Source organism: Haemaphysalis longicornis, unplaced genomic scaffold, assembly GCF_048455015.1.
Source record: "Haemaphysalis longicornis isolate Haplotype H1 unplaced genomic scaffold, Haemaphysalis longicornis Haplotype H1 scaffold_9, whole genome shotgun sequence".
NCBI classification, from domain to species: domain Eukaryota; kingdom Metazoa; phylum Arthropoda; class Arachnida; order Ixodida; family Ixodidae; genus Haemaphysalis; species Haemaphysalis longicornis.
Genome location: NW_027526460.1, coordinates 161,914,837 through 161,940,605, shown reverse-complemented (window position 1 = coordinate 161,940,605; position 25,769 = coordinate 161,914,837). Strand labels below are relative to the sequence as shown.

Genomic DNA, 25,769 nt, shown 5'->3' with positions numbered 1-25,769 from the left:
CTGGGCTACGACTTTTGGTTGAAGCGGGTACAGCGAACGGTTGTGAGTTCTGTTGTAAACACGCGGTTCACGCATTACTGTACTTTATTAGGAGCAGTGAATCCAAGCGAAGTAGTCGGGGCAACCTGCACACGACTCGCGAAAACATGCTGATGCAGTTGCTATGTTCGTCAACTCATAACTGTGAACACCGGGCAACTAATGCCCAAGCTTTGCACCGGTATCAACACCAGTGTTCCCTCTGCCTGTGTCAACGAAATGTTAGTCGTGTGGAGTTGGCCGCGATATCTGCGTCGAAGCAGCCGCCGAGGCCGCACGGGCATGAGCTCCGCGCGTTCACATAGGAAGGGGTAAGCAGCGACGAGCACCGTAATACAGAAGAGGTATAAACCATAGAGATAGTTAAAGCATAATCGAAATGTAATAATAAAATGCCAGGGTAGGCATAAGCTCAGCGACAAAAAAAAAAGAAAACGACAGAAACCGTCACTGCTTCAAGATGACTGACGCGCATATTAATGGCCCATTCGTTTAGCTGCGGTGGCTGCCTGTGAAATCCCGGCAGTTTCGTGTGAACCGTTGCTCAGCGCATATTCTATAGCACTCTAGGAATATTGCTGGGGGTGTATGCTGGCGCGCTGTTTTTGTTCCCGGCGAAGTTCATGTTGCCTCGAGCTTCGCGATCGCTGCGGCGCCTGCCGCCGCTTCTCCGCGGTGTTTGCGGGATTTGCGCTGCGTGGCTGATAAGGGTTCGTGCAGTGTTTTGGTTCTGTTTCGCTTCTTTTCGCATTTCCGCGTCCTATAAAACTTGTTATGGTGACGCCTATAAGCAAAGAGTACGTTTAGTAGCTCTTGGATTTAAAAAGTAGCTGCGTCTTCGTGTAGTACTCGAACGCCAACAACAGCCACCAGAGGACGCGGTTCTGCGCGCTTCGTCGCCGCGATTTCGGGCGTCGGCGACGGCAACAGCATATCACCACTGTCACCTCCGAATACATCATGCACAAGTGATTTCTACTGTCGCTTCGCTTAGACCTGATACTGACACAGTGAGAGGTGGGTTTCATTTTGCAGCACGGATAACGAATGCGGCTTCGTTTCGCATATATACGTCGTAGAAAAATATGTTTCGGAGATGTGATTACCGAATCCAGGGTAATAACTTGTGGCTTTTATAAAAATATAAGCCATGCGAAAATGTTAGTATTGTACAAGGCTCTGCTCCATTGCCCGGGAAATCACTCTCGCTAAGTGGAATACACCTGAGTTCTCAAACGCTCGTCTTTACTCACTCTACCCCGATTTGCAGCGCCACCTACCTTATAACGTGCCACGCTCGGACGTCACCTTACTTTGTCGCCTGTGGCTAGGTGTTATCTTCACCGGTTCTTACTCCTACACCATTGGAATGGCCAACAGCCCTGCTTGTGATGCGTGCGCCACCGACGAGACGATTGAACACCTTCTGTGCCATTGTGACCGCTTCATAACGCCGAGGCAACAGACCGTATTAGTTTTGTGCCTTTTCTGGTTGTGTGCGTTGTATCTACCGCCTTTCTAGTTGCCTGGTCACGCCTTGTGTTTGTTCTACTTTTCTTTCTCTCGTTTTCTCCTTTAATATGTACCACTGTCCTTTCTTTCCCTTTCATTTCCCGTATCCACTCCCCCCTGAGTAGGGTAGCCAACCGGACAGTATTCTGGTTAACCTCCTGCCTTTCCTGTACAATTCCTTCCTTCGTTCGTTAAATAAGTGCCCACTCACGCCTTATGAAAGAAAGTTAATGAAACTACAAATAAATAAATAAACGCTGTGCCAGTAAGGAAGAAACAGTGGCGCCCGTACAGGCAGCGCTCGAGGCGTATACAAATTTCGCGGAGCACCGGCTTTCACAGGCCTTATATAGAGGGTTAGCACAGAAACGAGATCAGCGAGTATAAACCACATTCCCACAAAACAGCCAAACGAATCTTTATGGCGAGAGGTCAGTCGGCGTTGCTTAGACTGAACGTCGCATTGCGCGGATTCATCGCTTTTGCCTTTCGGCTTCATTTCAAGAGAACCGAGATGAACTATTTTTTCGGCAGCCTGTGTGCAACTTTTTTATGAAATGTAGCAAGAGCTGTACACCCAACAATACACAGAAACGCGCACTACTACTAGACTTTCTCTAACGACTGCGGGATGTGTGCCCCGTACAGCCACTCCTTCAAGCTAACCAACATCCCGTTTTTGACGGCGCCACAGTTCGGCGGCGCTGCTGTCGCGCTCGAAATACCAACGCACGGAGCGTTTAACGTCTTCCGATATAGGTCTTTCTAGCCATTTTTTGTTTCATGATCCAGGCAAAGTAAAACGTCGATAAAGCTTCCGTTACATGCCTGGAAGTCAGCTGCTTATCACTAAGTGCCTGATAATTGTGGTTCTACCTTTGGTTAGCAGCTTCGTGAAGTCGGATTCAAATACACCTTAGATCTACATCCATGTTTTATTAATGGTTATTCTTGAAGCATATAACTTATCACGCTTGAAATCTATGGCGCCTTCCATGCGCTCCAAAGAGGATTTCGGGTAATTATTTCTCTTTGCGACAGCCTCAGCACATGTTCTTTGCACATTTTTGTGGTTTGGGCTGATTTCCGCTGTTATGTTGATTAAAGATTTCATTCATTCATCTCCATATACGTCAGCAAAGGGCTGGCCGAACTCGAAGCTGCATTTGCATGCTGGGTTCATTTTAATCTTGTTTTTGCCGGTATTTTTTTTTCAGTGTGTGTGCGTTTGTTTCCTAAGATAGGTTTCTGCTGTGAAATATCCCCAAAAGCTTGCTGACACAACGGGTGGCTGTGCTCACTGGGTACCGCATATTCCCGAGCGGAAGGTCGCCTGAACTGGTACTAAATATAGCTACAATGCGAGTAAGTTGGCAGGGACGCAGATCACTATACTAACTCGATGAAAACAAGGGTTATAGAATGGGGCATAGCCCGAGTGTTGATGCTGTCATGACCGACCAGAAATCATCGTTTAATCTACTATGGCTGGCGTCGCCTGCATCCTGCAGCTACGTAACAACATCCGGTTGAGTATTCTCGAGATGACGTGGAGGGGAGCGGATATGCCGGCATTTGTACCCCCCCCCCCTTTCGCAATTTAAGAGGAGCTACCGCCGCGCCGGCAGCGATTTCTGCGGCGCGCTGCGAAGGTTTGCTGGCGACTGCTGCGCCAATGGGTGATGCCAGCGTGTAGCACGTGCCCCTCCCTACCGCTGCGCTGCCCGTGTTTGGAACGCGATGAGCGTCGCAGCCACGGGGAATATAGGCGCTGTTTCGCTACTACAGAAAACGCCAATGCCGGCTTTTTCGCCGAATGGATCATTTATGCTTTCCCACTAACATATTACACAGGTTGGCACTGAGAAGTGATAATTCGCTTGACCCGAGACACGGGGGTAATATGGTTACAGAAAACGGCTATAAGTCTTGTTTTATGGCAACTATTAAACAAGCTATATGAGAAATTATTCAGAATTAAATCCAAGAAACGCAAGTTTGTGTCTCCTCGATCAGCGTGATAAGCCACCATAATATAACTCACTGTAGTAATCCACTTCCACAACCGGCTTAACCTCGCTGTGGAGCTACAATTTTTGTAGTGCCTTTAAGGAGCGAGCGCTATTCGTCACAGTTGGCGGACGGTCAAAAGCAGCAAGCGACCCAGCCAATAGATCGAGTCAGCTGGGGGGAGGGGGGGGATAGGGATAGGAGTCATCGTAATACGTTTCTTCAGCATATTTCCATTGTTAAAAGTGAACCCGTTGAACTCCGTCCGCAATGTCATCGGTTGCAAGACCACAGTGGGCCGAACACCCCTTTACAAATTCCACTGGCCTCTGCCTTGCTTCAGCCAAATCCATTTTTCACCTCCGCAAGACCAATTACCAGCGACGCTTGTATTCCGATTCTGCGTCGTAACGTTTGTGACCTTCCTCTCAACGATGGCAGACCCCTTTCATGCGTAGCCGGTCCCTCCTCTGACTCACTGGCCCTACACCCTCGATCTCGTTTCAGACGTTGGGTTAGTGGCCTAGGAAGAGTGAGCAAACTATTATTAAAATAAAGGCTCTCTCGTGCTTGAATGAATTCCCGCTGAGTGTCGCGAAGCTGAGTGTCATGCGGTTGGAGCTGGCTAGTTTTTTTCTCCTGATGCTCGTGGGAAGGGTTGAACCTTCGACAAAATTTCAGATTTCTTTGCAGGCCTTTTCTCGGTTGGAGGGCACAGATCTGAATGCATTGTGCGTTTTTGTAGCGACAGACAGTCTGATTGATAGCGTGGTGTTCAGATAGGGAGAGGGGTAGGTAATACGGGGACGTGGTCGTTCCAACTAGCATCATTTTATACTCTTTGTTCTTGATGAGTGGCGCTAGGCAAAGGATAGTGTTTCCTGGTGTTTTATGCTTCCTTAGGTAAGTAGGGCTGAGCTACTTACTCACTGCTAGAGAACACGCTGTGCGCTGTCGGTTACTACTGCGATGTTTTACCGCATTTCTCCCTTCGTTCAAACTTCCCGCCAACCGCTTTCCGTGCTCTCGACTGCATTATATGTACCTTGCCGAGTCGTTACGAAAACTGTCATACCTGCATAAGGACAAGATTTTCATCACACCCACTGACATGTTTGCTGTGGCAATTTTTTTTATTTTTCAAGAGACAAATTGACAGACCAGAATGTAACACCTTTAGAAATTTACCCTAAAATTTCCGCAAATACGGTATTGTTTGTCGCACCTGCCGTGTGCGCGCTCGGCGCTGTGTTTTTCGCCATAAAGAGTGGGGCGTGCTCTACGTGAGATTACCGCATTCACTTACGTATAGCAGGGCAGATAAGGCCTGCTCTCATTAGAACGACAAATAAGCTGCCTTTCAATCTACCTCGTGTAATGTGTGAAAAAATTGCGTTCGTCAAATCATGCGAATTTCGCAGATGGGAAACTATAACATCGAGATTGCATGTGACAGAAAAATAATTAAGACTGAAACATGAAGCCGACGGCGAATGCACTGACGAATCAAGGGGTTCAGCAAGTGTATCCGCGTGCCGATGGCATGAACGGTGGCGACGCACAAGAGCGGCTGTTCTACGACAGCAGATCCCTAAGTCGCTTGAGAAGAACGTGCTTCTCGCCGCAGTGACCGTCCCTGTCGTCTCCTTCCACGTCGAAGACCGCCAGACCACGGATCGAGCCTCTAAAGCCGAGCTGCAGACAGAGTGACAAGGACGTTATTACGTAGAAACTGATATGGACTAAAAGGAACTAAAGTATTTGATACAGACGCACAGACAGTGTCGCAAGCAATTTTATTACGGGAGATGGGAATAGACAAGAAGGAAAAGGAAACCATGGAAGGAGACAAAAGTGAAAATGAAAACAAAAATTGCTGCATCTCCACTCCCTGGATGATGGCGAAGGTGCGGAGTACGGGGACTCGAAATGACATCCAAGCTGCGCCCCGAGTGACATCCCATTAGGCGACAGTCATTCGATTTGAGCCGTGAGTTGCACCTTGATTATTCCCTAAATAAATCTGCAGCTCACGGCTCAAATCGAATTTCGCTAGATTTTCGCTTGGTGGTGTGTGCACGGATGGACGCGGAAGGACATTGGCAGGTCCTAAGGTACTCCGCACCATTACAGGCGAGGGAGTAAGCCTCTCGACTATAGGGTACTAACTCACGGTCATAGTCCAAATTGGTAAGACGACTGACTGTAAGGCCGTGTTCAGACTGTTGCCGCAACCTTCGTAATATTTTTAACGGATGACGTCATTTCACGTCTCCGCCAACCAAACTGCGTGACACGCCGTTTTTAACGTCCGTAGCTCACGATATGGCTGTTACGACGGTAGTCTGAACATAGCCTCACTCTGTCTGGTCTACGACACACAGGGTCGAATCCAGGCGGTGCATCTGCGATTTTTTGCGATTGTAAATGCTATGCGCACGGACGCGGACGGACATTCTGCGGTTCTAAGGTACTGCGCACATAAAACAAGAACAATACAAAGCCAAACCAAGAAATGTACACACACTTCGAGATGACGCCGTCCTCCCCATATCTTTCGGATTCAGGGCTGATTTATTGTTGGGTTAAACGCGCCGAAGCTACACCCGGGATATGAGGTGCGCCGATAGCAAAAGGCTCCGGATTAATTTTCACCACCTGGAAAATTTTAACTGGCACCAAAATCTTGACGCACGGCTGCTTTCCATTTTCGCCTCCATTGTAAAAACCACCACAGAGGCTGGCATCGAACCCCTGTTTTTGGGCTCAGCAGCACAACGCCACAGCACTGAGACACCGCGGGAGCTAAAAAATGGCTGCTCTTCGTGGCGAGAGTATGGAGCGAAGCCGCACGGGGCTGTTGAGCAGCTCATCCACACAAGAATTATCGGTAGCCGTAATTGTTGACAGGTATAACCAGTTTCCTCTTCTTGCATTACACCTACCCAGGGTTCAACGTTTCGGGGGGAGGGGGGCTCTGCCATTTCGGCAGCCAGTTCCCTCCCATGCGAATGCGAGTACCCAGAGCGATAATATCGTTCAAGCCATTAGTATTCCTTCAATGATTCTGTCGAATTTCTCTATAGTGAATATAAAACTATAAAATAAATACAGTAGGTTAAGGTGTACAATGGCAACAACAAGGCTAGAAAGGCGTAGCTTGTGCTCCCTTTTTGACTTCCTTCGAGCAGCTTCGGCGACCACGTCGGAAGTAGAAGGAATGTAAATTCTTACTGAGGCGCAGTCAACGTCAAGAACAGCAAATTTTACTTGCCTGACTTCTCGCGTTTTTTTGACATTCTAAGTATTAAACGTTTCTACTGTTTTCGAGCATACCACTATTCATCGGTGAAATAATTAATGCGCTGTATGGGTAACTGATATAGGGTGCGTTTATATACGTAAAGGCGATTGAATAAAAATAGATAGCGAAGTATATTCCTGTATAGTTTCAGCATTGTCTGAAATCCTTCTTGCAGAAAAAAAAATTTGTAACTAAGTTAACATGGCGCTCCGGTTCATGTTTCCAATCTTCAGGCATGAAAGGGTACGTGCTCATCGACCATAACGCGTATTCCAACTTTGTGACGTAGGAGGAGACGTGCCAATGGGGTTTTATGGTTTTCTTTGCATGGGCCGTTTATAACTATAAAGAACTCGGTACCTCTGGCTGCCATACTATTATTGGAGCTTCACGTGCCAACCCTAGTTAAAGCTCAAACGGTGCTGATAACGACCGTGTTCATTTTGGTCTAAATGCGAGCGTGTGCACTACATACGGCATAGTATTACTCAGGCCATCTAAATACTTTGTCATCGATTGGATATTGTATAATGAAACCTTCCGGAACGACGTTTGTTCGCATTCTCAGTTGTAGGCGGACGCATATCTTCTCTGGTACATACCATTTAGTCTTTCGTAATGGAAACCGCATTTGAGGCCACATACTTCAACCGCGACTAAACCCGTCAATATTTGTTTACGCCAGTTATTCGCCCTTAACCAGCTTGGCACTTAAAGATCTCCCGAAAGCGACTCACGATCCAGTCCCCGGAGAAAGGGGCGAAGGCGGAGGCCCATTCGATGCCTTTGTTGGCCTCGGTGCAGTCCGTGTGCAGGTTGGCACGCGCATTCCACCTGCCAGACATGATCAGCTGGCACATCTGCGAGGAGCAGAGGCTAGATTGGCAGTGGCTGCAGGCGCGGATTTTTTCTGACCGAGATTTAAGCTGCCGAACGTAGACATGTTGGAGCAGTAGTAGCATTAGTACGTTGATAATATGGCGTAAGGGCATCTGTGGGCACAGAGCGCCAAAACTATTATGTGGTCATTCAGTCTGTTTATGGTAAAAGATGTATGGACAGAAAGAGTATGTCGTTAATAAAAGTGATGTATATATGGGTGTAGGGGAACCTTTATCTAATACATGGATATGATCATATAAAAGAATTAAATATGAGTAATTAAATTGGGGAGAGCACCAGACGCCATGAGTTCACATGTAAATATGCCCAACAACACCGTCAAACAACCCCCCCCCCTCTCTCTCTCTCTATCTCTCTCTCTCGGAACAGCCGACGTGCACATGCGACATGTACGACGCGAAAAAGCAGTGTTACAGATACCTGCAACATGACGCGGGTGTATATGTTCTTGCGCGATATATTGGCAAAATTGGGGTTATGTTACAAGGCGTTATCTCCCTTAAAGCTAGTAATTGAGCAACAACCCCCCCCCCCCCCTCCAGAAGTTTCTACTAACGTATAGACGCATAGGGTTAATAAGTGTGTGAAAATTAACTGTGAATGTTCCGTCGCGCTACCCGCGAAGAAGGGTGAGAAGCCATTGGTTGGTAAGCGCACAGCACAAAAAGGCATGTCACACCGTGATAGGGTACTCACATTCGCGTAGGGCATGAACCCCTGAAACTTGGCCGACGCGAAGGTGACGCTGGCGTTGGGTCCGGGCTCCTGGTCTAGCACAAAATGCGCGCCAAGGAGGCTGACGCTGAAGAACAGGCGCGACAGGCCCTGGCGCCGACGACGGGACCCTAGCGCCGCGTGGGTCCGGTTCAGAACGTGCTCCTGCACCGTGGCCAGCCAGCAAGTTTTACCAGCTTATATCCCGAGTATGAAAATAAATAAACTGTGCCTTGAGGCGAACACACAGGGGAACAGAGAAAAATAAAACAAATATTTTTTTCCCATGAGAATGCCACGATCAGAAAGAAAAATGGGGGGGGGGGAAGAAGTAATGGTGTAAAGTCAAACACGCAGTGGAGTGTGAAGAGAAGCTAGTTGGTTCATACTGATGGTTCACAAGAGGCAAACACAATAAGGGCAGGTGTTGGACCTGTTGGCATAATAGTTTTTATTCCTCGTTCGTACCGGACTTCCCGGAATACCGAGAATGCCTCAATAGGACCTAAAACACACTCAGACAAGGCACCCAGACTTGCCGAGCACACCCCGATACTGTAGTTCGCAACGAACCCCTCATATATAAAATAAAAGTAATGTTTTTGTTATTCTTGGAACCCGGGTCAGGCCTCCGCAGTGGATGGCCTCCAAAATATTAATATGCAAAGTGTGTCGGAATGCAAATAATTTTACGGGTTCCTGCCCCATTCTATCAGCAGCTGGTGCCCACGTTGAAATCAATACAAACGAGACGCTCTGTACGTGCCGGGAAACGAAGAGGACTAAAAGCAGGCTTCGTTTCATCGTGTCATGGTTCTCAGCGCTCTACAACGTACAGTCGGCCGCAAAAGTATCTGGGATCTGCAGTGCGTGCCGGAGAGGCGCAAAACCATGGAGTTTCTCACGAGCTCACCATTTAAAAACTGTAGTGCGCAAACCTGAATTGCTGCGCCACCTGCCGCAGCAGACCGCCCGATCGAGGCTCACACAACTTGCGAGCCATGCGCGCTTCGCGCATGCCTGTCCATTTTTGTGATCGTGCACCTGTGGTCACTCGCTTCCTCTTGACGTGCTTCCGACATTTGCGGCAACATCTGTTGCGCCGTGTGACCATCGCCGCGGGTCTGCGTTTCTTCAATAGTGTAGTAAAATGCGTTGCTGACAAAGGCCTTTCAGGCGGGGATCAAACTAGTCTGAATATAATGCCTAATGCTAGAGGAAGGCGAGTACCGCCTGCAGGCAGTGCGCCGTGCGGTTTCATTAAAGGGAAATCACGTGATCGCCTATCATTCCACCTTCGCGGCGTTGATCCCGTTCATCGACGATATGTTGTTATCTTGAACAGGCTGTTACAGGCATCAATAGCGAGTGCTTGCTGCTACGCCTTGAAATCGATATGGCCGGAGTGTATCCGCATCTCCAGTGCTCGTTACGTCGTCCAGCTTGGCCTTTTTAAACCCTGCTGTCTCTCCAGTCCACACCACTTGTACAATATCCCCCACTTTGACGACATATCTTCGGGTCTCCGAGACAGGCTGCAGCTGGCATGGATAAGGGACCCTCTGTGGCATCAGTTCAGTGTCAGCCAATCGAACGAGGGGGGCATTTTTCACGCTGCTCCTCCCTGTTTAGCACTTGAAAAACAAAGTGTATCATGTATAGTAAAAGCATTATAAGAGTAAACACGGGAGCGAGTGCCTCTTAGTAGAAGGAGAGCGCTCTTACGGCCTTGCACACCAGCGTAGTTTGTACGTTCGCAGAACCCACTCGTTGATATTGCTCGATTGTGAAGTTGTTTACAGCAGCGGTTAAGTCACGATATATGGAAGTGATTTTGGAGGGCACGCGTGGAAATGAGGTGAGTTTGATGAACCAGGAAAAAACACAGAACCTTGTCAAATGATGGATTACAGCTTTCCAGTAGGGTCGTAAAAAGGGCCTTACCATAGGGTCTTGAGATTTTGAGATGTCGTGACGTAATTAGCGCAGCAGGAAATCGCGCCATCAAGCGTAAACAGGCAGTCGGTCCGCTGAACGTACGAACTATGAAAGTGCGCCAGCTTCACGCCAAAGCAGTCTGCACTAAGATTTATTTATTTATTTATTTATTTATTTATTTATTTATTTATTTATTTATTTATTTATTTATTTATTTATTTATTTATTTAGTTAGTTAGTTAGTTAGTTAGTTAGTTAGTTTAGTTAGTTAGTTAGTTAGTTAGTTAGTGGGAGCTTTAACGCACGGACGCTACACACGCGATAAGGCGCGCCGTAGTGGAGCGCTTCGGATTATTTCTGGCCACATGGTGACCTCTAATGTTTGCCGAAATCTTGAACATGCACTTTCAACCGGCGAAGAGGCTCCCGGGAGTACTGTCATAAAGCTTTTGACTGTACCGTAGTGCGATTACACTCCGCGGTCTATTTGATCGCTCCCGGGTTGTGCGAAGATTGATACCCTTGTTGAATGAGCTTCAAATAATATGGAACATTATCTGCCTTGTATCCCCTTAGTGGTCGGTATAAGTTTAACAATGTTATGTTGAAAACGAGCCAATTAGAGCTGACACCACAGTGCAAAAAAGCCCGTTATTGTCACGTGCCTTCATTTCAAGTTCCGGTAATTTAAAAACATCTGGTTAGTATTAGTAGCGGAAGAATATCTCTGCTTTGGGGAACATTACGGCACTAGATAAATTACGATGTCAGTAGCTTATAGCAAAATGCTTATAGCAAGTGTCTAGCTGGCAGCGAGACACTTGTCTCGCTGCCAGCACGAGGACCACACCCAAACACGTCCGGTGCTTAGGTATGCAGCCATTATCTAAACAAAGGAAATTCGGTACCATTCGAACGGCGGAGCTGTTTAATATTGAGCTCGGTCCGGTGCCGTTATCAAAAAATATTAAGAAAAGAACTCACCAGGCGCGAGGCGCTATGCACCTCGCCCATCTATACGTAACTGCTCCGTGTCGGCGAAACAGCGCATCGTGACTCTATCGCTTTCAGTGCAGAAAACTATGGTTGCGCCAAAGAGTTATGTAACTCCCGAGGAAGAACAAACGCAGAGCGACCCCACAAAACACCCTAGCCTAGCAAGAATACCGCCAAACCTAACAAAACTCATCAATCGCTGGCAAAACTTATCAAAACCGGAGAAAGCTATACGTCGACCCCCATCTCAGCTGTTTCGTCATCTCTGCACCACTAGTGCAAGCTCGCCGCGCTAATCCAGTCATCAGGCGGCAGCATGTCGTCTGGTACGAGCGTGCTGCCGGGGCTAAAAAAGAAAAACGACTTTGCCATTGGCCGTGAACTGCTATAATAAATACCGCAATAATAAATAAATAAAAGCTGCAGTAATAAATAAATTTGTAAACTTTTGAATTGTTTGTGGATACCATAAATTGGCGCTTTGTCGTATGTCTGTGAAGACTTGGTTCTTCTGGCAATTTGTTCATCCCTGATACATTGCAGCTGCGACATACAGTGCGTTTCTGTTCAATAGATCGGGCTTTTTTTTTACGCCACACATCCACGTGTTTCCGTAAATAAAGCATGTCGTTGCCTTCCCCCAGTTGCCAAAATTGTGACTTTTCCGCTCGTAATCGTCCTGTACAAGTGTCATCTTTAACTGTTTGAGCTTTTTATCTACGACCACCGCAACGATCGTTGCTATAGATTTCACGCACACTCGGTTTCTTAAAAAAATAAGGATTGCTGATGTTGGTAATATAAGACAGCTTGGACCAGGGTTAAAGAAACATATTATTTGTGTCTCCGTGGTGCTCTAAGCGGACGCAACGTCTCATTTTGTATTTTAATAATTTGTCACCAAATTTTCTCTGCGTCATCTTATCCTTTGTGTTTTGAAATTGGTCATGAATTGGATTTACGAAAGGTTACTTTATAATGGTCATTTCTTTATTTGTAATGTCTAGATTGGTAATATTACTCGTTATACGTACTCTCTCTTGTCGGTTATTTGTACTCGCTATCAAACATTTGGCTGGAATATACTCAGAAGGAGTTGAAGCTTGTGAATGAACGAAACTAACAGCAGCACGCACGCTCCCTCTCGTTTATACTCACGATTCCAAAGATAGGGTCCTGGTAAGGGGCAGGACAGCTGGCCCGTCGAAGGTCGCTCGTCAGATGCGTCCTCTGTATCGGGTACAAGCCTCTCCTGCGTAGCAAAAGACATTTACCGACCCACTATCCTCCACTGAAGCCACCCTTGTACCCACTGCAAGCATGACCACTACAAATCTCCCTCACGCCCGAAGAAACGTACAGCTGGCGACACCTACAAACTGATACCTTTAGTATATTGTACCTGACTTCCCCGCGTTGAGCCTATCCTCGCACAGGTATGTCAATTTTGTTACACCCCTCTAGCCACTTTACACATTGGCATTGAATGCCCGCACTCTCCACTTTTACCAACCCCGCTAACCCCCATCCCTTTCCGTGAACAGTGGGAGAGCATACTTCGAACAGCGCTAGCAAGATGGGGAAAAAGAAAGAAGGCCGTCTTGTTGGCGTTGTTCAAAGAATGCAGCCCTTCGAAGCAGTTCGGCTTTCTCTTCACACTAAACTTTTTTACGCCCTTTTGGCCAAAAAAGGTGTAAAATAATTGAAAAATGGGTGTTGGGAGGCCCTCACACCCTTTTTCTTGAAACTCAACACCCTTTTTCATTGCTTTCCACCCTTTTTTTGTGAAAAAAAGGGTGTTGACCAACCTCAACACCCTGTTTTTAGGAAGGGTGTTGAAAGGGTGTGGGAAAGGTGTTCAGCTCTTCATTGATTGAGGCCATGCATGCAATATAATTTCAAAAAGACATCCCATTGCACCATCCTCCCAACCTCGTCAAAAATGTTCAAAAGAAAAAAAAAAGCTGCCAAATTCAATAAAAAGCATCGGCAGCACCGACGTTGAAACAGGAAAAAATATCAGCCCTTGCTTGTTACGACTTCGACAGAATAACACTCCCCCTCCCACTTTTTGTTTTCTACAGCCTTGCACGGAGCACAGCACAGCCTTGAACTGTGACATCTGTATCATCATTCCGTCGTTCCCTGTTCCTCTCCTGCCCCACCAGCACAATCATAGCCCTCTCTGACAACAGTCATTCTCGTCACTCAGTGGAGTTATAACGTACTAGCAATCACAATTTTATTCCATTCTTATTGTTAGCGACCGTAAACATTGTGTACAAATGCAATAAACAGACCACATAGTTTCTCCTGCAGAAACAACGTTGGAGAACAAGGCAGATATCAAAACAAAACAAAAGTTGGGGAGGTAGGGGCATGAAATCGGGCGCTAAATAAACAGACGCTAAATAAATAATACTACGATTACTTACACTAGAACACTGCCAAATTTCATTTCGCAGTGTTATCTTACTATCTGCTGCTTTTTTTAACGTTCAAATCGAGCGCCAAAAGCTTCAGTTCGCGTTTTGTGTTTGTAAACTTTAAATATCTAAGCTTCTTTGTTATAATACACACAATAAATAATAAACCTAAAGATTATGTTATATTCAGTAAAAGAGGCAATTATTTATTGTTGTCGTTTTAATTTGTTTACGCAACTCCCTGCCAACGGCCGATTCCCTGAGTACGGCGCGCGGCGGCGTGGCCGGATTCCGGAACAGATACCCCGTCACCCGTCTTTCATCGATTGTTTACTGTGGTGTGCGGTTACACAAGCGCAGTTATTATGATTAATTGGACACCTCGTCGTCTTCGGTTATGTCTGTCGTGTTCGACTTCGCGATGAAGTATTTGAGAACAACTTTGCCACCTGAAGACGGCTAATTTCGTTGGCGCTTGCCTCTGAACGTCGCTCGCTCTTCTGCGTCGGCTCCTCTCGGTAAGCTGTCTCGTCACATTTGCCGCCTTTCTTGTCACTGGATGTCGTTTGTAGCTGTCATCGCCGCTTTAAGGATTCGTTAACAGGAGCACGCGTGTGTGAATTGTTTAACTGAACTGGCGAGGTTGAACCTAGAGGGCGCGTCTCTAGAAAGGCGATGTGCGAAAGATTGTGGTGCTTGCATTGAGCGCTAAACGCACTGGCGCTCAGTAACGACGTGGCGCTCAGTAACTCAGTAACGTTTCCCATTCCGCAGCACTATATTGAACAGCTTCAGAGTTCACCACTGCGAACCACGTCTTACGCGTAGTTTATTAGAACACGGGCGGCTACTCCTCTAAACTGTGCTGCGCAGCGTTTTCGGCTTCGTTGATCACCGCAGTCGTTTGTGCCGTGTTGGGAATTGCGAGGGAGAATCGTTTGCGAGCGAATGTGCGCGCCTCGCAAGCTTCGTTGCGTTTGCGGCGAGCCACCTCACCATGTGTACGGTGCCGCGGTACGCGGGCAGTGATTTTGGCTGAATGTTGTGTGCCCGAGACGTAACATTCGTGCACCTAATCATTTCCATTCTTGCATGTGTGGTAATCATGTGTCATCCCGTTTTAGACCTCTGGACGGTCTGAGCGCATCACGTCCCTCCATTCAACCGGACAAGAGCCACAAGCATTGTCAACAGTGTTTGGCCTCCAGGACGTAAGTTTTCAAACACAGTTTTGGTAGCACAGTGGGCTATCATACTTGAATATTGTTCGATCACTTGTATGTACAAGTTCTGTCCCCCGTAACAATTATTTGTGTTTCATGCATAACCTAACATGTAGGCGCTCAATGGCAACCTTTATTGTTAATTTCGGAAAACTCAAAGTTTCACCCAAAATCATAATGTGGGCGTAGCAGTTAATCACCATGTATACGAACTTCCTGGTGTTAGTCATGTTTACGGTGAAGCCATATTTCTTAGGTGGTGACACAAAAATGTTATTACCTTTGTAGTTTAGTCTTCGATAAAGCCTTACCAGTTCTGTTTTCAGCTATTTTTTGGATGTTTATCATGCGAATTTACAGTCCTTGCAGTCCACTTTTTCAAATAGTTATGTAACTGCCTGTACCATTTAAACAGGCCTGATTGGGGTTCTGAAGGCTGCGATTTACGCACGCTAGTGCTGTACCGCCAATAAAGAAACATCCTTCCACAAAGAAAAAGATTTGAAAAATGTAAAGTATCCGCAGCATTATTCTTAACTGGAACATGCTAATTGTTAGGCCTGGGGCTTTTCCTGAAAGCACTGTGGATGTTATGAGAGAGGAAAACCACTCAAACACATCTGCCAAGGCCGTTGCTGCTCCAAGATGTGTGCAAGCATTGAGTCTTCTGAGCAATACATTACACCCTTTTTTTAAACAACCGACGTGCATGCTGAACGTACTCCTGATTGGGCGTTTGCCAGGCGCAAGGAATTTTTCGGGGGGGGGGGGGGAGCCGTGGTCGACCAAAAGATGGGACGGGGAAATATGTAGGCAAGGCATCTTGCGCGTTGTTTTGCAAACGATGCTTGAAATAACTGACCTTAACATGCGATTTGTGTATGCTCAACGCTAACTGTAAAGCCCACCTTAAAGGAGCCATGAAGAGAAAATGCAAGTTGGTTTTATTCGAAAGATTTCGTGTTTTTTAGTGCCCCCAGCGCTTGTCTGGATACAAACGGTGCTTTATTCACTGAGAAATTAAACAATTTAGGTTAAAATTTTGATTTTCCCGCTCAATCGTGCGTTTTCGTGGTCCCAAATGACATCACAGGAACCGACCGCTCTGCAGCCTAGAGTACCTTCATTCACGCATCCGCCGTATAGGGCAGAGACACGTATACGCTGGCGCCGCCATTTTCGGTTGCTCGCTCGCCGCCGAAGCAAGTCATTGTGTCAAAACCGCGCTAAAATTATCGCCGCAACGCGGTTTACTGAAGAAGTTTGAATCATATTGTCTGTTTCGCGTTGCTAGGTCTCGTGGGAAACGAAAAGAATAACGCGTTGAGCCTGTTGGCCCAATTGCGGCGGCACGGGACCGTTCAAAGGTTGTCTCCACCCTGTACAGCGGTGTTGGTTTGTTCCCGCATTTTTTTTACGTTCTGTAACCTAGATGGCGCCACCATACCGTGGCAAGCGTTTGGTTTGTTTTTGCCCGCATTTAAATCTGGCTTGTTTTTGTTCTGGGAGAAAATATTCGTTCCCTGAAACAGTGCTCGCTCGACAAATGGGGTCACGTAAGACACCGTTGCTTGCGTCAATCGGCCAGTGTCGTCTGAGACAACCCCAAGCCCCCCAGTGCTGTGCAGCTAAACCAAGCATGCTGTGCGCAGTACGAACAGCAGAACGCATCAGTACTTCTATGTTTACATGTGCTTTCGTAACTTCCACTGTTTGTCCCATCATTCTTATTGCTTTGTAAAGAATGTGCCCTAAATTTAAGCGCAAATCGCTCATTCGTCTAGTTTGTAAGCTCTACCTAATTGGCGTCTGCTTCTGCCAGCCTCCGCCAATCGCGGAGCTTAGCTCATGTGACATTATAGGTTCTGTTGCGGGAAATGAGCTGGTGGGTCGCATGACCATTCCCGTTTTTCCTAATTATGTAGCTTATTTGAGCGAAGTTTACGTTAAAAGTGGTGTCAGTATGATTCTGACGAGACAATCTTTTGAATGAACCAAACTTGTGTTTTCTCTTCATTGCTCCTTTAAGGAGCTTAGATGGTGATGATAATTAGGATCACCTAAATTCCCGTTCGCTGGTCTATGGGCAGACCACGGGCGAATCATTCGTCCGCAGAGCAGGTGGTTAGGCGGACGCGCGCTCGTGATCGTGATCATGAGTGCGCTCGTGAGTGGCGGACGGTCCCCGAAGTTCGTCGGGAGGAAGTGGAGGCCAACACTGAATGTTCGCTATCAAGATTCTCGTGTTTTAGATTTTCCTTTAGAAAAGGGACTATTAAGTTTTCTTGTCAGCTATGAAGTACAGTCGAGCACGATTTGAAGGTTATCGCGCCAGCATTGAGCGGCCAAGCGTGCCACCAGCCCACGGTTTCGTTTCGGAACCATGAAAATCGAGATTTCGCACTCTTCGCTCCCTTGTTGGCTGTTCCATGATACAACAATGGCCCGCACGACTGACTTGCCACCCTTTGGGTTTCAAGCTGTACATTCGTTGTTATCAAGCACAGACTTGGACTTGGTTGCCCTTTATTATGCCGACGATAACGAAACTTGCATGGAATATTTGCTAAAGCTGGTGTTCTTTCTGCTTCGTTTGAAAGAGTAGCTTTCCCGCGACAACCATCGAATCGCAGTGGACTGTACATGCGGCGCATTTGTATATTGTGGCGGTGAAGCTAGCAAACGTGCGTCTTCGTCCTTAAGTAATCGCCTTTTGTTATTTTTTGTGCTAGTAACGTGAGTAGTAAACTTGCACTAAGCAGAACACCTTATTGCACTGCTGTTGAATATTGAGCTTGTTGCACGTTTCTTAAATTTCATTATATTTCTATCTGTTAAATCGAAACAGACATGGCTTCAGCAAAATTCCGGTTAAGCAAATACAGAATGCTGATTCTAACCAAGAGGGAGGTCAAGGAAACAGTGGAATAGTGCCAAAAAAACAAAGCTCCGCAATAAGGAGAATTGTGTAGTTTTCTTGATGTGGAGGAAATACAACATGGGCAGAGCAATGCTTTTTATGCAGCAGAAATTATGGATCTGCAATAGTCAATGAAATGCAATGTCGGTAGAAAAATAAACATATCAAGGATTGATAGTTGACTGAACAAAATACAGCGATATGCTCTGTCATGTGATTATACTTTGTACCAGTGTAAAGACAAGGAATGACACGCTCCCAACCACATGTAAGCCTATATGAGGCTTTTCCTGCTGTTCTGCCATTCCCCGGCCGTGCTGTTCCGCCATTGAAACAGTGGGGCTGTTTTGATCGGCTCGCAGCAGGTTCTTGGCGCTTGTCGGTGTATCCGGCGCGAAATGCAGCCGGCCTGTATATATTGACAGGTACAGCATCTGGAGCGGGCGCAGGGATCAGACGTTGACATAGCCCTTGTTTTCAGCTTTATGTGAGCAAGAATGTCCTTAAAACTGCAGGTAACTTCAGGCGGTTTTTCAGGCTGCCTAAACCGCACCCCAGCCTTGGCATAAAACATTATGAAGAAGGGGGGGGGGGAGGAGCACCTGGACCCCCCCCCCCCCGGCTACGCCCTTGGCGTGTGCTTATTCTTTCTTGCAGCCACCACATTCGAGTCGTCACGTTGAATTGGGAATGCTGGAATCCAGCATGTGCTGGCAAGATACGAGAGCTTGAACACAACCCACTTGCCCGCAATGAGTTTTCAAAGATCTCCACCACCTGAAGGTACTGAAGTGAGATGTAAGCATTGCCTGAAAACCATTCCAGATAAGGGTACGAAATCATAGTTATGGGCCTTTCTCGCCCATTTACGTGTTTTGAACAAAAAAAGTGCCATTTAAAGGTAACACGTCGTTCCCTGCCGATTTCTGATGCCTGATTAAGTTTGTGGGCATAAATGTAGCAGCTTTCTCACATGTCTAACGTGTATGCGGGCTTGTTAGGAGTGAAGTAGGTAAAAATTGAAAGGTTTGATTGTAGTGGTGTATAGATTACCTACATTGTTTTCATTCCTAGAAAAGAAAAATTGAGGTAACCTGCCAATTGTTCTGTATTGCTGCATTTTATTATGCTTGTATGATTCGTAGAACCTGCAGGAGTTCAGCTGCTTGTTAAAGGAAAAATGAACAATGGTACAAAAAGAAGAGCATCTACTAAATAAAAATCTTCACAATCGCAGGATGCCAACGGTCCACCTACCAACTTGCATCCTCCATTGTTTCTGCTGGCTGGAGCGGCGCATGGAGCATTTTTCAGCTTCTCGAAGTTTGTGATCAAGCGGTGCCCCAAGTGAAGGATGCCGCAGACGGATCTTCTGTTTTAATGCCACAATTTCATGTGCTGAGCTCTTACTCGTAAGGCATTTTAAATATTCATCATCCCAGAGGGTATGTTACCTTCGTCTTGGGTGGAATGTGGCTGCAATCAGGTTATTTGTGACAGAAACAAGTGAACCACGTGGGGAGAGTCATTGAGGCCTTGTTGATTGCGCATGCTTCTGAAATAACGTTTTCATTCAGCTGAATACTTTCTAAACATTACAATTTGTGAACAAAATATGATAAAAGTCATGATTAGTTGTACTACAGTGCAGGAAAGAAATGCCAGCACATGTTTTAAGAGCCTCTTATATTTCAGGTCATTGGCTGGTGAGCAATAAAACAGAACTCAAAATTGTTTAAAGTGAAATCAAATATTTGTTGTCACCAGTGCATGACCCGTAGTAAAAGCTATCTGGTCTCCCAATTTCAAATGAGACAGGAAATGCCAAAAAAATAAGGAAATAAACAAGACAGCTTGCTACAATAAACCAATTCAAAGAATTGCTCAATGTCCATAAAGTGGTTGCTTGCTACAATAAACCAATTCAAAGAATTTCTCAATGTCTATAAAGTGGTGATTCAGGCGGGTTAGTTCGGTGTTGATGAAATACAAGCAGGCACTCGCCTGGTCAAAAACAAATAAACAAATAAAGACATTTGGGGCCCCTACTGGTCCCTTGATCACAACGAAAGGGGGGTGAAAGGTCTCGATTATTTATAGGTTCGGTGGCGCAGAGTGCGCATGTGTATCTCGGGGAGATTACCCCGCGACCGGTTAATCGTGTTTTTAGTTGGTTGAATCTGCACTGATTCTAAAAGTAGTCGTGTCGACAGGCGCTTCTCTGACGCGATTATGCTTGCGGAATCCCAATTGATGACGTGGTCAGTAGCCAGGTGATGATCCGCCAAGGCATTTCAGCTTACATTGCCCTTTTTGACATCGTTCTGGTGCTATTGAATTCTTCTTTTAAAAATTTCCAGTGAACTATGTAGGATGCATCGCTATCCTTGCATGGAATTTTGTAGGCAACTCCGGGGAATCTTGATTTTCTAAAGGGTCCTTCACGCGTACCAGCTTCTGCTTAAGCCTGTTCGTTGGCACGTGTGCAGTTTTCATGCCATATGTGCCAAACACCCTTGCAAGAGCTTCACTGATGCCTTGCGTGTAGGGGACGGCAGCGCGTTTTTGCCTGTCTTCTTCAGGAACCCTTTCGGAGGAGGCAACTGAAGCCCGCAATTGTTGCGTCCTCACAAGCTTTGAAGGGTAGCCGTTACTGCGAAGGTCCTTCCTTACCACGGCTAGCTCTTGCTTGCGCAGACCAGGCTCAGAGCAGATTCGTGATGCGCGTGAGAAGAGTGCAGCGGTGACGGAGCGTTTTTGGCCTATAGGATGCGCAGAGTCGAACCCCAGGTATCTACCAGTGTAGGTCGGCTTTCGATACACAGTGGTTGTAAATCCTTTGGCCGACCGTCTCACAAGTACGTCGAGGAAGGCGATCTGTCCATTATTTTCCTGTTCCATGGTGAACTGGTTGCTTGGAACACAAGAGTTTAGATGCTCAATTAAAGGCATTACGTCTCGGCGGTGGATCACACAAAAACAGTCGTCTACGTAGCAGACAAAGATCTTGGGGCCGTCTTGTACGAGCATAGCGCAGAATTTTCTAGAGCCTCTAAGGCAATATTCGCACAGACTGCTGAAATGGAATCTCCCATCGCTGTTCCAAACCGCTGCTTGTAACATTATACGTTGAAAACAAAACGTGTTCTGCGGGCCAAATTCCAGGCAAAATTACGCGGTCCGGAGTTGCAAGGATCTACTCGAGAACGATGCATCTCTGCCTTCACGTTCGCCAATTGAGACGCAAGACTTATATTGTCTCCTGGAATTTGGCTTGCAGAACACATATATTTTGTTTTCAACGGACCAGCGGTTTCGAACAGGGATGGGAGCTTCCGTTTCAGTAGTCTGTGCGAATATTGTCCTAGAGGCTCTAGAAATTTCTGCGCTATACTCGTACAAGACGGCCCCAAGATGTTTGTCTGCTACGTAGACGACTGTTTTTGTGTGATCCACCGCCGAGACGTCATGCCTTTATTTGAGCATCTAAACTCTTGTGTTCCAAGCATCCAGTTCACCATAGAACAGGAAAATAATGGACAGATCACCTTCTTCGACGTACTTGTGAGACGGTCGGCCAAAGGATTTACAACCAGTGTGTATCGAAAGCCGACCCACACGAGTAGATACCTGGGGTTCGACTCTACGCATCCTATAGGCCAAAAACGCTCCGTCGCCGCTGCACTCTTCTCACGCGCACCACGAATCTGCTCTGAGCCTGGTCTGCGCAACCAAAAGCTAGCCGTGGTAAGGAAGGACCTTCGCAGCAATGGCTACCCTTCAAAGCTTGTGAGGACGCAACAATTGCGGGCTTCAGTTGCCTCCCCCGAAAGGGTTCCTGAAAAATACAGGCAAAACCGCGCTGCCGTCCTCTACACGCAAGGCATCAGTGAAGCTCTTGCAAGGGTGTCTGGCACATATGGCGTTAAAATTGCACACGTGCCAACGAACAGGCTTAATCAGAAGCTGGTACGCGTGAAGGACCCTTTAGAAAAATCAAGATTCCCTGGTGTTGCCTACAAAATTCCATGCAAGGATTGCGACGCATCCTACATAGGTGAAATCGAGAGCATGATGGAATCCCGTCTGGCCGGGAGGGTACATTAGGAACGAAAAAGAGACGCCGACCAGTCCAAAAAAAACGTACTGACGTTTGGGCTTCCAGCACCGAAGCCTTGTTCACAATAAATGCATCACCAGAATGGGTCGTTTAAGTGGGCTTCTATAATCGCTGCAAAGAGCGTGAGTAGATCGGGTTTAGATTTCCGTCGTTACGATTGACTGTGTTAGATGTGGTCTGAATGATTAGTGATTCCAGATGTAGCCGTGATGTCACTTTTTCTGTAGCGACGATTCTTGCATTGTCCCAATCAATCTTGTGGTCATTCACGACGGCGTGTTTGGCTAAAGCATTGTTGCGGACGCTTTTATTCTTTACTTCACGTGCGTGCTGCTGCCGATGATTCTTATAATTTCCTGATTCCCCGATATACACGCCGCTGCAGTCTGCACAAGGTATCTCGTATACCACACCTGGGAAGCGCTCCTTGTGCAAGCGGTCCTTGACTCTCACGAGCTCATGGCGCATCTTTTTGGCTGGAAAGTGGGCCACCTGCACGTCATATTCCCGTAGGATACGTGCCAAACATTTACTTGTTCCTGGAAGGTAATGCACAGGAGCTCGCTTCATCGGGGCAGGAGGCACGTCCAGTTGTCCCCGTCGTGTCAGTTGGCGTTCTGTTGTGTTTATAATGTGCCTCGGGTAACCGCAGCTAGCCAGGTCGTCCCGTACCTTTGCCGTGTCCACCGCCGCATCCTCGGACTTCGAGCACGATCTTTTCGCACGCTGCAGTAGCGTGCTAACACCAGCCGTCTTGCGGGAAGCGGGGTGCACGGAGTTGAAGTTCAGGTAGCGGTCTGTGTGCGTTTCCTTGCGGTACACGCTGAAACGTAGCCTCTGGCCTTGCCGAGACTCGAGGACGTCCAGGAAGGGAAGTTTGCCATCGGCCCCCTCTTCTGACGTGAACTGAATGGCACGTTTCATACTGTTGAGGTGGGCCAGCAAGCTGTTCGCCGCGTCTTTCTGAACGACGCCGAAACAATCGTCGACATAACGCAAGAACACTTTTGGTTGAGGGGCAAAGGAGGCTAGCGCGCGTGCTTCCAGCGCTTCCATAGTCAGGTTCGCCGCCGTGACCGAAATAGCGGCACCCATTGGAGTCTCCTGCCTTTGCTTGTAAAAATGGCCTATAAATACGAAGTACGTATTGTTGAGGCAAAAATCTAGAAGCCTACGTAGTTCTGGCACATCCATCGGTGATCTCTTGGGCAACGTCTGATCAGCCTTGAGAGCAGCGGTGCATAGGTTGACAGCCAGGTCAATCGGAATGCTCGTGAAAAGGGACTTCACGTCGAAGGACACCATCAAGTCGTCTTTCACGATCACGGTGTTGTGAGTCTTATCGACAAAATCGAAAGAATTACGAATGTGAGTGGTCCCTTTACCGACGAGCGGAGCCAGAACTTGGTGCAGGGCCACCTGTCGAAGTTCCTGCACCAAGTTCTGGCGCCGCTCGTCGGTAAAGGGACCACTCACATTCGTAATTCTTTCGATTTTGTCGAGAAGACTCGCAACACTGTGATCGAGAAAGACGACTTGATGGTGTCCTTCGACGTGAAGTCCCTTTTCACGAGCATTCCGATTGACCTGGCTGTCAACCTATGCACCGCTGCTCTAAAGGCTGATCAGACGTTGCCCAAGAGATCACCGATGGATGTGCCAGAACTACGTAGGCTTCTAGATTTTTGCCTCAACAATACGTACTTCGTCTTTATAGGCCATTTTTACAAGCAAAGGCAGGAGACTCCAATGGGTGCCGCTATTTCGGTCACGGCGGCGAACCTGACTATGGAAGCGCTGGAAGCACGCGCGCTAGCCTCCTTTGCCCCTCAACCAAAAGTGTTCTTGCATTATGTCGACGATTGTTTCGGCGTCGTTCAGAAAGACGCGGCGAACAGCTTGCTGGCCCACCTCAACAGTATGGAACGTGCCATTCAGTTCACGTCAGAAGAGGGGGCCGAAGGCAAACTTCCCTTCCTGGACGTCCTCGTGTCTCGGCAGGGCCAGAGGCTACGTTTCAGCGTGTACCGCAAGGAAACGCACACAGACCGCTACCTGAACTTCAACTCCGTGCACCCCGCTTCCTGCAAGACGGCTGTTGTTAGCACGCTACTGCAGCGTGCGAAAAGATTGTGCTCGAAGCCCGAGGATGCGGCGGTGGACACGGCAAAGGTACGGGACGACCTGGCTAGCTGCGGTTACCCTAGCCACTTTAAAAACGCAACGGAACGCCAACTGACCCGACGGGGACAACTGGACGTGCCTCCTGCCCCGATGAAGCGAGCTCCTGTGCCCTACCTTCCAGGAACAAGTGAATGTTTGGCACGTATCCTACGGGAATATGACGTGCAGGTGGCCCACGTTCCAGCCAAAAAGATGCGCCATGAGCTCGTGAGAGTCAAGGACCGCTTGCCCAAGGAGCGCCTCCCCGGTGTGGTATACGAGATACCTTGTGCAGACTGCAGTGGCGTGTATATCGGGGAATCAAGAAAGTATAAGAATCGTCTGCAGCAGTACGCACGTGACGTAAAGAATAAAAGCGTCCGCAACAATGCTTTAGCCGAACACGCCGTCGGGAATGACCACAAGATTGATTGGTACAATGCAAGAATCGTCGCTACAGAAAAAGTGACAGCATCACGGCTACATCTGGAATCACTAATCATTCAGACCACATCTAACACAGTCAATCGTAACGACGGAAATCTAAACCCGATCTACGCACGCTCTTTGCAGCGATTATTTAAGCCCACTTAAACGACCCACTTCTGGTGATGCATGTATTGTGAACAAGGCTTCCGTGCTGGAAGCCCAAACGTCAGTACGTTTTGTTTGGACTGGTCGGCGTCTCTTTTTCGTTTTTAATCCTACATAGGTGAAACTGGAAATTTTTAAAAGAATTCAATAGCACCAGAACGATGTCAAAAAAGGCAATGCAAGTTGAATTGCTTCGGCGGATCATCACCTGGCTACTGACCACTCCATCGATTAGGATTCCGCAAGCATAATCGCATCAGAGAAGCGCCTGTCAACACGACTACTTTTAGGATCAGAGCATATTCAACCAACTAAAAACACGATTAACCGGTAGCGGGGTAATCTCCCCGAGATATACATGCGCAATCTGCGCCACCGAACCTATAGATAGTCGCGACCTTTCACCCCCTCTTCATTGTGAACAAGGGGCCAGTAGGGGCCCCAAGGCGTCTTTATTTATTTGTTTTTGACCAGGCGAGTGCCTGCTTGTATTTCATCAATGAATCACCCTCCCCTGACGAGTTTTCGTCGAACCTTGGACTCTGCTAGGTGTCAGTGGGTTTACACAGCCAACTTGTGGGGACGCACATAAGCTCTTAACAAATGAGCTGCGTAGTGGCTATGCACTAGCCATGGTTTTTATTAGTTGCCTTGATGTATATGATCTTCTGTCGCAGTGTTTTAGGTAGCTCACTCGCACATTATTCCTTTGTTTTTGGACATTGTGGAGTGTTCAATGTATATTCGTTCTATTTCTGATTTTTATTGCAACTGTAAATATGTCAGGAGTCCCGTACTGTGTGCATGAAGGCAGCCTAAATAAAAAAATTGGCTGCCTTGTCTTTGCTTAGAGGGGCCATGCAGACAACACACAAGTTTGATTCATTCGACAGATTGCCTCGTTAGA

At 47.2% G+C, this 25,769-nt stretch overlaps 1 protein-coding gene across 1 annotated transcript in view; it reads right to left on the bottom strand.

The window, feature by feature from the left end:
• Positions 1-5,136: 5,136 nt before the first annotated feature.
• LOC144153533 (uncharacterized) overlaps positions 5,137-25,769 on the bottom strand; it is a 34,188-nt gene continuing 13,555 nt past the window's right edge. Inside the window, exons 7-10 of the mRNA XM_077685160.1 lie at positions 12,575-12,668; positions 8,465-8,647; positions 7,603-7,725; positions 5,137-5,256 (exon numbers count right to left, since the gene is read on the bottom strand). Of these exons, the coding sequence (XP_077541286.1) occupies positions 5,137-5,256; positions 7,603-7,725; positions 8,465-8,647; positions 12,575-12,668 (520 nt within the window). The remainder of the gene's footprint in view (positions 5,257-7,602; positions 7,726-8,464; positions 8,648-12,574; positions 12,669-25,769) is intronic.